The sequence below is a fragment of the Pelmatolapia mariae genome, linkage group LG3_W (assembly GCF_036321145.2).
Source record: "Pelmatolapia mariae isolate MD_Pm_ZW linkage group LG3_W, Pm_UMD_F_2, whole genome shotgun sequence".
NCBI lineage: Eukaryota > Metazoa > Chordata > Actinopteri > Cichliformes > Cichlidae > Pelmatolapia > Pelmatolapia mariae.
In genome coordinates, this window is record NC_086229.1 from 38610713 (window position 1) to 38626375 (window position 15663).

General features: G+C 44.2%; 1 protein-coding gene across 1 annotated transcript in view; it reads left to right on the plus strand.

Annotated features, from left to right (window-relative positions):
* Positions 1–9629, plus strand: part of LOC134622647 (ribonuclease inhibitor-like) — a 37168-nt gene extending 27539 nt beyond the window's left edge. Inside the window, exons 3-7 of the mRNA XM_065470165.1 lie at positions 7721–7894; positions 8838–8884; positions 9033–9102; positions 9344–9435; positions 9550–9629. Of these exons, the coding sequence (XP_065326237.1) occupies positions 7721–7894; positions 8838–8884; positions 9033–9102; positions 9344–9435; positions 9550–9629 (463 nt within the window). The remainder of the gene's footprint in view (positions 1–7720; positions 7895–8837; positions 8885–9032; positions 9103–9343; positions 9436–9549) is intronic.
* The last annotated feature ends 6034 nt before the right edge of the window (positions 9630–15663 follow it).

Genomic DNA, 15663 nt, shown 5'->3' on the forward strand with positions numbered 1-15663 from the left:
AGGAAAACCAAAATAACAACACTGGTCCGGCTGGGTCAAGTCAAACGATGATTTTAATGCACACGTGTGGGAGATGAATACTGCACGCAGACAGCATCGATCTCTCACTGAAAACCACACAACAATAGTTTTTATGAACATCAGGGTATTAGAACACCCCCTCATGCGTAAAGTAGGTACAATACAATAAATGTTGACAACTTTTAACACATTGAAAGAACATCTTCTTCTTCCCGAGGCCAGATCCTTCCCAGTAATCTTCCACTCTGCTTATCCCCTGGAACAAACAGTCTCTCCTGCAAGCACAATCAAACAGCTACAAGGCCTTGCAAACTGTTTTCTAAATATTTGAACTCTCCCCTCTACATGAGTTTAACTACTGCTTGTGTGTGTGCGTGTGTGCCTCGACCTCAGCATTCACTCTGTCTATAAGGACAGAGGCCAACTCTGCATGTGTGCAATAACCTAACTGAAACCATACATGTAATCTGTTGAATAAATGTTCTAATCAAATGCCACTACTCAAAGCTTAATAAAAAGAATATAAATGAATAAAGGATAATGATGAATAACATGATATATGTGTTTTGTAAGCGTGTTCTTTCTATAGCTCAAGATCCTTAACACAATAGATTGTTCAGTCCTCGCACCGAACAAAGTTTCCGACCCTCCACTAGTTGACCGAGCCCCCTCTTTAGCAAGCACAAAAATACAATGCAGGTATATGAAAATGATTATCACTGCACCTGGAATAGAAAATATTAATATGGGACTATGACGATACCTGTAATAGAAGTTGTAACATAAGGCCGACAGCCTAAAGACATTCTCTAATGCAATAACAATTAGTGATGATAAGTAAATGAACTAATGAGTAATTACTGCCAATACACACTACTTAAAGGTTAACAAAAGATATCACTAAATAAAAGATCATAAAATAACATGATGTAAGTGTCGTGTAAGCATGTGCGGTCTTCTACGCTCTGAGCCACTTCCCTCAATAGATCAGTCAGACATCCCGCTGACTGTAGCTTTTAACCCTTACTAACCCTTATTATGGAGCACAACTCCATAATAAGCACCAGGCGGCAATATGTATAAAGATGATCATGGTTACACCTGCAATGAAAGATTATATGATTATACTAACACCTGTAAATAGAAGATTAACATGAGGTTATAACAATCACTGTCATCCGAACTTTAATGTAATGTCAATAGCTTCAATAAATGTTTTAATGCAAAGCTTATTATATGATTCTGATGCAATGATAAAATAACAGTGAAATATCCCCTCTCACCAGCTAACTAGCAGACAAGCTAACTGCTGGGACTGCGTCTTTCTAACGAGCGTCAGACACTCAGACTGGTTTTCTTTGTGGATGATGATGTATTATCACACTGATCCTTCATGCTGATGCTGCCATCCACCCACTGCTCCTGGATTCCTCCTCATCATCTCCATCAGCCCTCACAATACTCCACCTTCATCAGCTTCATGTTCAGGAGCCTGGATGGACAGTAATTCTTTCCATGGGTTATGGTGGGACATTGAGAGCTGAAGTCAAACAGCAGTGAGAAATGAAAGACTGATTCTATTTAGTCTTGTGATGTGCAGCTTTGTTCAGAGCATTAAGCCCAGCAAAGATTACTGAGGTCATAGAGTCACTGATGAAACCTGTGTGCTTATAGAAACTGAAACCAGATGAACCAGAATAGAAGGACATCAAAATGAAGTGTCAGCTACACAAAGGCAAAGCTGTTCAGTTGTTGGTGTGAGTTATTTAAATGGAGGATGGAGTCAGACTTTAAGCTGCTGGACTCAGTCACTATATCCTGTTCTCCTCATAGAACCTGGATACACAGACTCACCTGTGACACAGTGACACACAGTGTGGCTACACACACATTAGAAAGTGGATCAGTCACACTTCAATCATTTGTTGTGCTGGGAAACCATGAACACTTTGAATCACCATTAATGGCTTTGTTACAGCAACATTCAATCATGAGTTCAAAAGTAGTGTATTGTGTCCTTATGTTAATAGTACTGCAGTATGAGAAGTGCAACATTCAGTGTGCAGAAACAAATCAGGTGCTTTCTAACAGCAGTGTTCCCTTTAACACAGCAGCAGTTCAAATATTTCTGTCAGTCTGAGCTGAAACATGAATCTAATCAAATATCAAATCAAAGTTCTTTGTCTCTGCCAGGACGTCAACATCTGATCTAGTTTTTTACAAAGTTCCCCTCAGAGTCCAGAGCCACCAACATAACATTATAACAGGCACCTTTGATCAGCAGCAAGTGAACATTTATAAATGTGTGTTTTCAGAACAGGAAGCAGCAGAACTATTGTTCTGTTATCAGGCAGCAGCACAAACGCTCATCAGCTCATTTACTGTGCAGGACTTTGAGTGTGTGAAGTGTGTGTTTGTGCTGGATTTCCTTTGGAGAATCTCAGTCAGAAACAAGACAAAGAAAAACTCTTTCAGTCGTCCAGGTTGAGTTGACAACATGAACTGCATTTATCTTCCTCTGACTTGACATGTTCTTCCTCCTCTGCACCGAGCCAGCTGCTAAGACACAAGCTCACTGACATTTTCTGATGATAAAGAAACTCTCTTCTTCTGTACAATATGAGCAGCAACAGAGAACAAGCTCTCACAGGTACAGATGTTGCAGCTGTGGCCAAGTACATGTGCTGCATGTTTGGAGCAGCACTCTAATGGACAGGCCTCTGTACTGATGGTGGGCTCTGCTCTGTATCCACCACACTGTTCTCAGCTGAGTCTTCCTCCTGTTCACACTCTGATGAAGCACCAATAGGCCAACTTTTTCTCTGGTGGCTCGGATGTTGTTGCTTCCACAGGTTTCCCTCCAACAACCCTCTGTTCCTTCAGTAAGTTCAGTAAGATCTGGGTAAACACTTGAGCTCCTTGAATCTGGCTCCAGTGCAGCAGCAGTTTCACATATACAATGTTGGCATTTTGCTTGCGTGTCTCCAGGTCTGTTCTGAATGTAGACTTGAATTTGACCACGTAGGCGGGGTCATCATCTGAGCTCTCCATCACCTGAGAGAGATGACAAATCACAGAATCACAGAGCATGAAACCAACTTTTCTCCTCCCAGAAGTTCAGTCACAGACCTGCAACAGAAACAAGAATCAAAGATTCAAATGACGCAGAGCATTCATGTACTTATATACACAAACATGTCCTCTACATATTCATGCTGTATTTACACACACATACAGAGGCTGTTTGTCTCTCACACACAGACAGGACACTGAGAAATACATCATGTTAAATATACCTGCAGGGTTTCAGCTGTGCACTCTGTCCCTGTTAGCTGTGATTGCCATGGCAACCTTGGTGTTGTGCGCGATGCAGGGACGCGTTCAAAGGCAGACGTCTGGCAGCAGCATCATATTTGATGCACTATCTGTACTGAGTGTGCTGACTTTATTTCAAATGTCCCACTGCTGTGCAACATGAATCACATGTTCTGCACGTTTCAGTCAAATGCCTCTGTTTTTATTACAGTCAGAGCATGTGAAAGCAGCTCCTACTCTTCATTAATATCATGTACTGTAACTCCCAGTTAACCATGGTTACCCAGCCACGCCCAGTAGTCTCCAGAGAGACCAATAGCAGGTTCATGTTGTAACGCCGTGGCTTTCGTAGTCTCTCCTTCTTCTACAGCTCATGTGTTCTTCTTGTGATGCTGCGTCTTGAGGTTCATACATGCCGTCATTTGTTGATCCTAAGAACGTTCCTCAGACCGACTTCTTCAACAACACTAATCGGCCTGCAGTTTGTAGCTACTCACTTCACTGTGGCGTTTGTTAGCTTGTCTTTCTGTGGTTTATCTAGACTCCTCCCACAAGCTGATCCAACGTAGTCTACCCAAGCCTCCCACCTCTGTTTGTCTGGGTGGTTTGTTTGCTGCCATCAACAGCGTGTAATGCATTTAAGTGATACTTCAGACATGAAGTACTCCGATGATAAAAAAAACTCAAATTTGCTTCCAAATAACTTTAGTTGTATCAACACTGCCCTCTGGAACAGTTTAAAATGAACATGTCAAAGATCTGTACCTGTCTCCATGTTTCTGTCCCCGCCCCTTTCTTTCTGTCAGAATCAGAATACTTTATAGATCCCTAGGGGAAATTATTTTTTGTTACAGTGCTCCATTATAGACAAACATTAACTAAGACAGACAATACACTAACTATATACACAATATACATATACAGGCATATATATACATAAAAGTCACTTATTAATAAATAGCTGAAAAAGAACATGTGCAAGAAGGGTGTAGCTGTTGCAGTAACCAGTGTGTTAAGTGGATGCGTTGTACAGGGAGATGGCCACAGGCAGGAATGATTTCCTGTGTCGTTCAGTGGTGCATCATGGGTAATCTCAGTCTCTCACTGAACGCGCTCCTGTGACTGACCAGCATGTCATGGAGTGGGTGGGAGGTGTTATCCAACATTGTCTTTATTTTGGACAACATCCGCCTCTCCAACACCACCTTGAGGGAGTCCAGCTCCATCCCCACAACATTACTGGCCTTACGGATCAGTTTATCGAGTCTGTTGGCATCAGCGACCCTCAGCCTGCTCCCCCAGCATGCAACAGCAGAGAGGATCGCACTGGCCACAACAGACTCGTAGAAAATCCTCAGCATTTTGTGGCAGATGTTGAAGGACCTCAGTCGCCTCAAAAAATAGAGACGACTCCGGCCCTTCCTGTAAAGTGCAGTGGTGCTCGCTGGCTGGTCCAGATGGGTGTAGACGCGATTGAGCAGGTAGATGATGGCGTCCTCTGTTCCGAGACGAGGCTGATAGGCAAATTGCAGGGGATCCAGATGTGGTCTGACAATGGGTCGCAGCTGGTCCAGGATGAGCCTTTCCAGGGTCTTCATGATGTGGGAGGTCAGTGCCACAGGCCTGTAATCCTGGGGCCACTGGGACGTGGCGTCTTTGGAATAGGGACGAGGCATGATGTCTTCCACAACACTGGGACCCTCTGCAAACTCAAACTCAGCATAAACAGTTTATGAAAGACTCCACACAGCTGGGGGGCACAGGTCTTGAGGACGAGGGGACTCACTCCGTCTGGTCCAGCAGACTTGCCTGAGTGAAGTCTCCTCATTTGCCTCTCAACCTGGTATTGAGTGAAGGTGATGGGCGGGGGAGGGGTGTCAGGAATCCCACAGGAGTCAACAGTGCTATGGGAAGAGAGAGGCTGGCACAGTGGTGTGGCTCTGGATTCCAGGCTGACCACAGGTGAGGTCGTGGGGGTGTGAGCAGACACTGTGGTGTTGAATCTATTGAAAAACAGATTCAACTCGTTAGCTCTATCCTCACCTCCCTCAGCTCCCCTGCTGTTGGTTGGCCTGAATCCAGTGATGGTCTTCATGCCCCTCCACACCTCTCTCATGCTGTTCTGCTGGAGTTTCCACTCCAGCTTCCTCCTGTAATTGTCCTTAGCCTCTCTGATCTTGTCCTTTAGTAACACCTGGACCCTTCTCACCTCCTCTTTATTGCCCCCTCTGAAAGCCCTCTTCTTGTCGTTGAGGAGGGCTTTGATGTCCTTAGTCACCCACGGCTTGTTATTTGGGTAACAATGAACAGTCTGAGTTGGAACAATGGAGTCGGTGCAGAAAGTTATGTAGTCTGTGATACACTCAGTAAGCCCATTGATGTCCTCAGCGTGAGGCTCACAGAGTGTCTCCCAGTCGGTCACCTCGAAACAGCCCTGTAGTTCCACTAAGGCCTCCTCTGACCACCTCCTAACGCTCCTCGTGGTCACAGGTTCCCTCCTCACAATTGGCACATAGCGGGGGGTGAGGTGAATCAGGTTATGATCTGACCTACCAAGTGGGGGGAGGGAGGAGGAGCTGTATGCATCCTTTACATTAGCATACAGCAGGTCTAGGATTTTCTCTCCCCTGGTCAGACAGTCCACATATTGTCTGAATGTTGGAAGTGTGTTGTCCAGTGATACATGGTTGAAATCACCCGAGATCACAATAAAGGCACTCGGGTGCTGAGTCTGTAACCGGGCTATGGCAGAGTGGATAGTGTCACATGCAGCTGTGGGGTTAGCAGAGGGAGGAACATAAACAGCCACCAAGATCACGTGAGAAAATTCCCTGGGTAAATAATACGGCCTGAGTCCAACAGCACACAGTTCAATGTCCGGGCAACAAATCCTTTCTTTGATTGTTATGTTGGCAGGGTTACACCACACATCAGGCTACACTCTCGGTATTCCCTCTGACTCCGTACCACTGCTGAGCTCGTTGATTTTATTCGATAACGATCGCACATTTCCCATTACGATAGACGGCAGACACGGTTTATACCTCCTCCTCGCTTCGAGCCTCCACTGTATGCACACTGTCCTGGGTCATGTGAGCGCTGCAGTAGTATTAGGCCCACCCTCAATGCTCTCATTGGCTGAGACGCATAATTACGCCCATTTCAAGCCAGCACTGATCAACATCCCTCCTGTGACCCATGGCTTTTATATTCAGAGCCAGTGAGCACTTTCACAATAATCATGATTTTAAATACTGTGATTCAAAACTGTGATTAATCAATTAATGAGTTAACGTGATAATAACAGTTTAACTTGCCCTAATAATTAGACTTTGATGACAAACTGATGTGATCTCAGTGTTTCCTTTGTTGGACTGTGGGCGAGTGTCAGAAATGAATGTACTGAGTAACATGTAGTGTTTAACCCTTTAAAGCCGGTAGTGGACATGCTCCATTTTGCGTATCTATTTTTAAATCCCGGTAGCACTATAACCACATAAGCTAGCGCAATAATTTTTTTTGCATATGAAACTGGAGGAGTTGTACTTACATCTTATGCCATCAGCTTGTCCTAGGTCACAGTTTCCTTCCACATAAAGCTTTGCAAAAACTGCATAAAAAGCGCTTGCAGGAACAAAAACATAATATTCCAGAAACACGCTTTGACTGTTTGATGTTCTGTATGATCTCTGGCACCAGTTCATCTGTAGGCTGAGCTCAGTCCATCCATTTAGTGAAATGATGTTTAAAGGTCTCCTTGTTCTGTGAGCGTGCAGAGATCCTGAAGCAGAAAGCCTGGGTTAACAGAGAAATGATCATCACTGTGATGATGCTCATCATCTCTGACTGGGATTTGAGGTTCTGTCAAAGCAGCAAAGAAAGCCTGGCTATGTTGGACTGGGTGTGGAAGCAGCTCCCAGTTTGAGTTCAGGAGACAGACACCCTCTCTACTTTGAAGATCAGCTTCAAACTTTCCTTTTTGATAAAGCTTATACTTAGAGTTGGATCAGGTGACCCTGAACCATCCCTTAGTTATGCTCAGGTTGTTGGTGGACTTCCCATGATGCTCTGCTTTCTTCTCCCCTCTTTTCACTCCTGATGCTTTTATATGTCACTACTGCATGTCCTTAACTTTTGTCTTCTCTCTCCTTAGTTTTGTTCTTGTCTCTCTGAGCTCATCTCTTCTCTGCAACCAGTCATGGTAGATGCTCCTCCTGGAGCCTGTTTTCACTGGGAGGATCTTTGTGTCAAAGGGAGTTCTTCCTTCCCACCATCACCAAGTGCTGCTCACAGTGGATTGTCTGATGTTTGGGGCTTTCTCTCTAATATTGGAGGCTGTTACCTTACACTGTTAAACAGCTTCAGATGTTTTGTGTGTCTGCAGTCTGTCAGGCTGTCTGATCACAGAGGAAGGTTGTACTTCTCTGGCCTCAGCTCTGAGCTCCAACCCCTCCCATCTGAGAGAGCTGGACCTGAGCTACAATGATCCAGGAGACTCAGGAATGAAGCTGCTGTCGGCTGGACTGAAGGATCCAGGCTGGAGACTGGACACTCTCAGGTATGAAGAATGTCTGATAGAGGAGGAAGAGCTGGAAACATTTCCTGTGTCCTTCACTCACTTCCTGTTTGTTTCCTGCAGATGACACATGAACAATCACACATGCAGGAATATTTTCGGGGACAGACACACTAGTCTAACTGGATAGTACATGGATATTTATGTAGGGGGTCTCCAAGGACTCTGTTTGCAGGAACATCTAGGTCACAGGTGTGCCTGAGATAGATGCCACTGTGTACCTAATAAAGTGTCAGCTAACATTTGGAAATGGAAGCTTAAATGATGACAAACTCTACATTCACAGCTGAATTCACAATAAATTTGATCTCGTGCATGGGATCAAAGAGCTCTGCTTGGTGCCTTTTGCTGTTGTAGTAGAATTTTCTGGTTCCAGCGGTGGCTCTGTGCTAGACAGACCATCACTGCTTTTTCCACTGGTTACCAGTACGTCGTAGAACCCACTTCCAGATCTTGTTGTCTTTAAATCTCTGAGTGGATTGGCTCCATCTTATCTCTCTTTAACAAAAATAATCCAAGCAGAGCCCTCAGGTCTGCAGATAAGCAGCTTCTGACCAGAACTAGACGTAAAAACAGAGGTGAGCTTTATCGATGGCTGCAGCCAAACTCTGGAACAGTCGCCCTTCACATCAGGTCGTCACCAACACTCGACATTTTTAAAACCCGGTTGGAAACACATTTGTACTCTGTAGCTTTCAATTCTGACGAGTCTTTATAGTAATTACTGTGTATGTTTCCTATTTTATCTCTACTCTGTGCAGCACTTTGGCTCAACCTGTTTTTAAATGTGCTGATAAATAAATGTAGATTTCTTTGAATCAAACAGTGGAGCAGAGCTTTGAGCTCAGTGTGTAACAGTGTGTGTGTGAGAGCCATGTAATGTCCATGTGTGCATGCTGACTGCTCTGACCCCTCCTCCTTTCAGGGCGGAGCCTGCTGGAGTCCGATGGTTGAGACCAGGTCTGAGGAAGTGTAAGTGTGTTTTTAATGGGATTCATGAAAACAAAGCAGCACACATTCAACCATCTTCATCATGTCAGGAGTCATCATCAAAGTGTCAATCAATGAACAGATGATGGATCAATAACTGCAGCTGGATTGTGTTTGTTCTCTCCATCAGATTCCTGTCAACTCACAATCGACACAAACACAGTGAACACAAACCTCCAACTGTCTGACAACAACAGGAAGGTGACACGAGTGAAGGAGGTTCAGTCATATCCTGATCATCCAGACAGATTTGATGATGTTCCTCAGCTGCTGTGTAGAGATGGTCTGACTGGTCGCTGTTACTGGGAGGTCGAGTGGAGAGGAGACGTTTTTATATCAGTGAGTTACAGAAGAATCAGAAGGAAAGGAGGCAGTAATGACTGTGTGTTTGGATGGAATGATCAGTCCTGGAGTCTGGACTGTTATAATGGTGGTCCTCAGTCTGTCAGGCACAATAACAGAGAAACACCCATCTCCTCCTCCTCCTCCTCCTCCTCCTCCTCCTCCTCCTCTGTCTCTAACAGAGCAGCAGTGTATGTGGACTGTCCTGCTGGCACTCTGTCCTTCTACAGAGTCTCCTCTGACACTCTGATCCACCTCCACACCTTCAACACCACATTCACTCAAACTCTTTATCCTGGATTTAGGTTCAGGTTTCCTGGTTCCTCAGTGTCCCTGTGCTGAGTGTAAAGAGTGTCTCCTGTTAGAGAAACACTCTGACTGTTGAACAGTTCAGTCTGTACATGTCTGTCTCTTTCACTCACAAACACGTTTTCACATTCATGGATTCAATCAGTTGATGTTTGAAACTCTTCTAAATGATTCCTTGTAAACTTCTTCCTCCTCAGTCACAAACAAACAGGAAGTGATGTCACATGTGTTCCTGTCCACACAGCAGAATGAGTCTATTGCTGACAGTGATGTACAAACAGAGTGAGCATTTCTGAGGCCCAAAATAAACTGAGTAGTTCACTGAATGAACACTGTGAGCTCAGTTCCTTCATCATTAGTATGGATTATATATGTATATGTATTATATTAGTATCATATATATCAGGTGCTGCTGGTTTCAGTCATTCTGCAAATGTGCTGTTTGTAAGGTTGTAAAGCTGCAGTCAGCTGAGACTGAAGAAGTCACCTGATCAGTGAGCAAAGGTGAAAACGTCCAGATGAACAGAATCAAGCTTTTGGGATCAGCCAGCAATGCAGCATCATTGTTGTTCAGGTTCAGAGGTTTGCAGGAATGAACTGATGACCAGAAACAGCTGCAGAGTCCAATCAAATACCAGCTGGAGTTCAGCTGCATTTGAAGAAGTCAAAGAAAAGTAAGGATGGCAAAGGGCGATGTTTTCTTCCAAAGAACTGAAAACATGGTCGACGCCTCATTAGAAGAATCATCTGGACATTTGTGAGGAACTCTAACCAAGAAAGCAACGTCACACAGATCCAACAGACAGTTTCCATGACTGGAAGTGTTCAGTGGAAAAATGCTACATTGCATTATTGCATCCTCTCACCACAGGAGGCGCTGTTGGCACCACTGATTGCTGATCATCTCTGATGATCTGATTGATCCTGTGAATAACGGGACTCACTGAACTCTGTGACACAGTGAAGATCACAGAGTTTAACATCTGACTGACGTCACACAGACAGAAGGATGAACCAGTGAGGCACAGAACACAGTTACTGGAGATACTGGATCAGCTCCATGTGAACCTCTGATGGAGAAGCTGCTGACCCAGAGAAACATCAGGACATGACAGGCAGCTGCACTGATCTAACAACATGTAGCAGAGCTGATCTATGTTAGAGGATCTATGACAGCAGCTGAAAGTCCAACACTGGATACCAGCTGAGCCTGTGCTGAGTGTTACAGGAAAAGAAACACTGACACTGGGAGACACAGTGATGCTGACTGGGGCACAGAGCTGAATGATGCAGCATCAGGACACTGTTTCAGTCTGACTGACAGAGAAACCTGTAGCTGCATCTACATGTGAGGCAGAGGCCACACAAGCAGCTTTCTATGTTTCACAGTGACTGAGATCTTCAGTGGGGGTGGACATGCTCCTGTACAGACCTCTGAGGAGAACCAAGGTGCAGTCAAAGAGTCCAGTCTGTCCTCACAGATGTCAACATGTGGTTTCATCAGGTCTGCTGTCAGCTAGCAGGCTCACATCAGAATCACTGTTCCTGAAAAACACAGTCTGTGTGACATCATCAGTCAGCTGATCGTCCCAGATCTGAATGGTTTCTGTCTCTACTGAGGAAGTCAGAGAATATCACTGAGGTGTGGATCAGGTCTGAGTGACCTGTGGAGGGACAGCTTTAAACAGTCCACAGGTCTCACGTCCTGCTCAGTCTGGTAGCAGATACCTCGTATTGTTCCAGATGTGCTGACATCACCAGCAGCAGCACAGCTGTGTGATACGATGAATCTCAGTTATTGATCCAACACACAGTAAATACAAAGATCAGGATTTATGAGAGTAATCATTATGAGTCTGAACACATGATCACTGAATGTTAGTCTCCACAATAATAAGCTAACACAAGCAAACACAGCTTTCAGCTCTTATTTTGAAACTTCTTTAGAGAGCTGTGATGTGAGCGTGCCTGGCTCTGAGGCACTTGGGTCAGCCTCTGTTGTTTAGAAGTGTTACAGACTGTGAATGACACAGACCTGTCAGTTTCATGTTTGTCTGTAACACAGCTCAGGGCTCCATGCTGAACGCATCCATCCAGTGTTATTGATCCAGGACTAATACCAGCATTGGGATCAATACTACACAATCACATGTGTCCACGTGATGGATTTGACCAGCTTTATTCATTAATGATCAATCAACTTATTTACTGAGTCCAGCTTCATTTAAATGATCCAACCATGAAAATGACATCAGTCCTACAGAAGCACTTAATGCTAACAGGAAGTCATTGATTAAGGTGGAATAACACAGAGACACAACCACTCACAGTTAACCTGACCCCACTAACTGCATGTGTTTGGACTGTGGGAGGAAGCCGGAGTACCGGAGAGGACGCACACAAACACGGGAGAACATGAAACACTGAAACAAAGATGGTGGATTTGACCTCAGGACCAGGCGCGTCATTTCCAGGGGGGTTACGGGGGCCATGACCCCCCAATAATCAGATCCAGCCAATATAATTTCATCATTCCAGTTTATAAAATTATAAATTATCTTGATTTTCTTTAATCGTTTCAATTATTATCAGCAAAATAGTTTCATGTTTAATCATCTAGTAATGTAACCCCGCCTCCTCCGCTGCATACTTGGTATTACCCAACCAGCTTTCTCTACAAACCTTCACTGTTTGCTGTATGTTTGTTAGCGCAGTCGCTGGTGCCAGAGACTGCCAGTGACTTCAGTCTGAGGGTTTGAAGTTTCCATGTCTGTGTGGTGTGTGGTGTGAAGGCTGCTGGTTAAACTGGGACTCACTGTTTAAAGCACTGAGTGCTCATAGAGAGATGCTCCATGAGTCCCAGTACAGACTACAAACATGGTGGAAACTTAGCTTTGATATCCACACACTCTGCACGTCTGTGAGTAACTGTGATGAAGATGTGCAGAGATCTGTGTACAAACAGGAGAAAGACTGTAAAGACTCTGTGCTTCTAACAGCCTCTGTTAACATATGTGAGGCTGTTTGTTGTTGTTGCCATGGAGCTTTTCACTGTTTGGGTCAGCAGGTCATGTGATCAGGTTTGTTCTGCTCGACGATGGTTCAGTGTCAGGGTTTGTTTGCATTCATCAATAAATATCTAAATAAATCAAAGACTCCATGTTTGTTCTTTCATCATGTGACCTCTGCTCATCCATCTCTGTGTGTATCAGGATACATTTAGTTCATAATACACAGAAAAATCAGAGTTATTACCTGTAATAAATGTGAAAGATTCCTGCAGTGATAACCAGGCAGGACTGAAACACATCACAGCTGTCACCACGGTAACAGCACCGTCCATCCACAGGTGAGGGGAGGAGCAAAAAGAGGGACTTTCACCATTTTATACTAAAAACACTCAACTAATGTTTCTAATATGAAACAAATAAGCCCACATTAATGTGAGCATTTATTAAATAATAATAATAATGATTTCCTCCTGATCTCATTTCCATAGCAGAGAAAACTGTGGTGTATATTGAGGTGGAGGGTGTGGTCTATGGCTCAGGTGTAGAGTGAGGGTGGGGTGCACCACAGCAGCATGCTGGGACTGCTGAGGGTGGAGGAGGGAGTGATGATGACATCAGAGCTGCAGCAGTCAGCAGCACAGAGACCAGTGAACACACAGTCTGTTCATCTTTGCATAGATACAATATATACACAATATTGAATGACAGAGACGCTGTGTGAGCTTCCACAGATACACTGACGTCAGCATCCAGAGTCCTCCTGCTGCTCCCCCCTCAGAGCCCCGTGATCAGCACCAACACATTCAGTTAGATGACAGAGTCCAGCTGCAGCTAGAATCAGCTCTGTGAACAACAGCACAGCGTCAGTGTTTCACACTCAGTGAAAGGAGGAAACAGCAGAAGAACACCATGTGTGCTACGTTTCCCAGGACACACTACAAACTGCACAAATACAGCACGTGGAAGGACCTGGAGCTGCATTTAAAGAGAAAAGACAGCGTGATGTCCTGTATGGACAGGTGGAAGGAACCAAGTCCTCAGCTGAAACACTCGTGTTTGTCCACAGACAGGAAACACAGCAGGAAACAAAGAAGCTCATGGATAACACACTTCCTGTCAGTCACAATGAGGCTGGAGCCAAACACAGAAAGGTGTTTTTGTCCAGATGAGCCCAGAGAAGAAACACGAGTGTTGATCAGGGCAAGCTAAAAAAATAATCTAAACATGTGTGTATTGGCAGTTTTGACGGGCATGAAATCAGCAATGGGTGGGTGAAAGCCATTCACCAGAGCTTAACTGCTGCTGATGTGGGCTGGCCTTCTCTGCACGCTCTTCAAGGCTGCTGTGTTTTCTGAAAACTTCCAACATTTGAGATTCTCCCGCAACCAATTTACGCTCATGACAGTTATGAGGATATAAATACCTCGCACTGTTGGGAGTAAATTCTTGCAAAAATGTGTTGTCTCCCTGTGAGGCAGTCTTACTTGCTCGGGAACCCATGATAACAACAACAGTCGGCGTCACAGACCACGTGTTCTACTCCGCACTTACTCAGACAAACACACTCAACACAACAACAACACAAAATAGGCCTATTGTCCAGCACATCTGGACCCCGCGGAACTTCTCAATGCCCCACAAAGCGGTCTACATTTCGCCCCACTAAGACGGCGAACCAAACAAAAGTTCGAACTGCGCAACTCTGCGACTTAATGCTTCTGTACAGGCCCAGGCTTCTTTTTTTTTTCTTCTGCCCAGGCCAGGACACTAATTTTGGGGGGGTTAACTCTGACTTCCTTCACAATCGCGTGTCTTGATTGGAGGGGGGGATCACTCTGACCGGCCAGCTGCTCTGACTACGCAATTGGCCAGCTTCACCATTGGTCCGGGATGCCTTTCCACCCGTTATACAGGTGTCCCTCCCTCAGACTCCGAGAGTCTGGCCAGCCCTCATGACGGGGTGGCACTGCCTACCAGGCGTGTGAAAGAAAGCAGAGGTCCACGCTTTATATCGGTTGACCTCCCCCAGTCCTCACTGCCTCCCCCTTCTCGGAGAAACCCTCTACAAATCTTGTGTAGTTAGTGTGTAGTGTAGTCAATAGTTGTGTTGTGTGTGTCAGAACAATGAGGCGACTGCTGAATGTTACAGGTGTTACAGCAGTGATACATCTCCTGTTGTCAGGCCTGCAGGTATCAGGCTGTTGTTCTCCTTTATCTCATAGTGGACAGAAATTATTTTTTGGAGTGGCACAAATAATTTGTGTGGCATCAGATTTGATACAGAACAGCTGATTGTTCTGTAAATAGTTTGAAATGGTTATTTTTAAAAGGGTAAAAGGTAAATGGCTGCAAATAACTTTGTTTGAAAAACTTGTGCATATGATTTTAAAATGGACAATTTATATTTGCATATAAAGTTATGAAATATGATTCATTAAAATTGTTTGTGGTTGAAATAGTAAAAAAAAACCTTTTTATTCTCAGATTTTATGTTTATTTGTCTGGTTGTAGATCAATTGTGTTTATACAGTATGTAAAAATGAAAACATAACTGTAAATCAGACACGTGAGGTCGTGCTGAAAAGGAAGATAGTTTTTAAAGGGAAAATGTGGAGGGAAAATCAAAAGTAGTTAAAAATGGCCAATTATACCCTGGACCCAAACTTCTCTTTTTTTTAAGTAATGCAATAGTTACTTTTCAAGTAATTAATTACTTTTAGAATATTGTAACTCAGTTACTAACTCAGTTACTTTTTTGAAGAAGTAACTATTAACTATAATGAATTACCTTTTCAAAGTAACCCAACACTGGTTACAGGTGGGTGCAGCCTGCACTTTCTCGAGACAGACCAGCTGCACCACAAACACTTCAAACCTCATCTCAGGACAAAAACTGAAAGAACAACATAAAAAAAGAAGAAAACAAACCCTAGAAACATGCTGGGTTACAGGAGATGGCAGACGTGTGAGTCTTTTTTCTGTTAATGAACAACAGAAAAAAGAAAAAACTGGAATCTGTAAACAGTTACTCCGAAAAGGATCCAGATGTTTCAAAATACTTGTTTCAATTCTGCGAACATAACTGCTGCAGTTAATGGA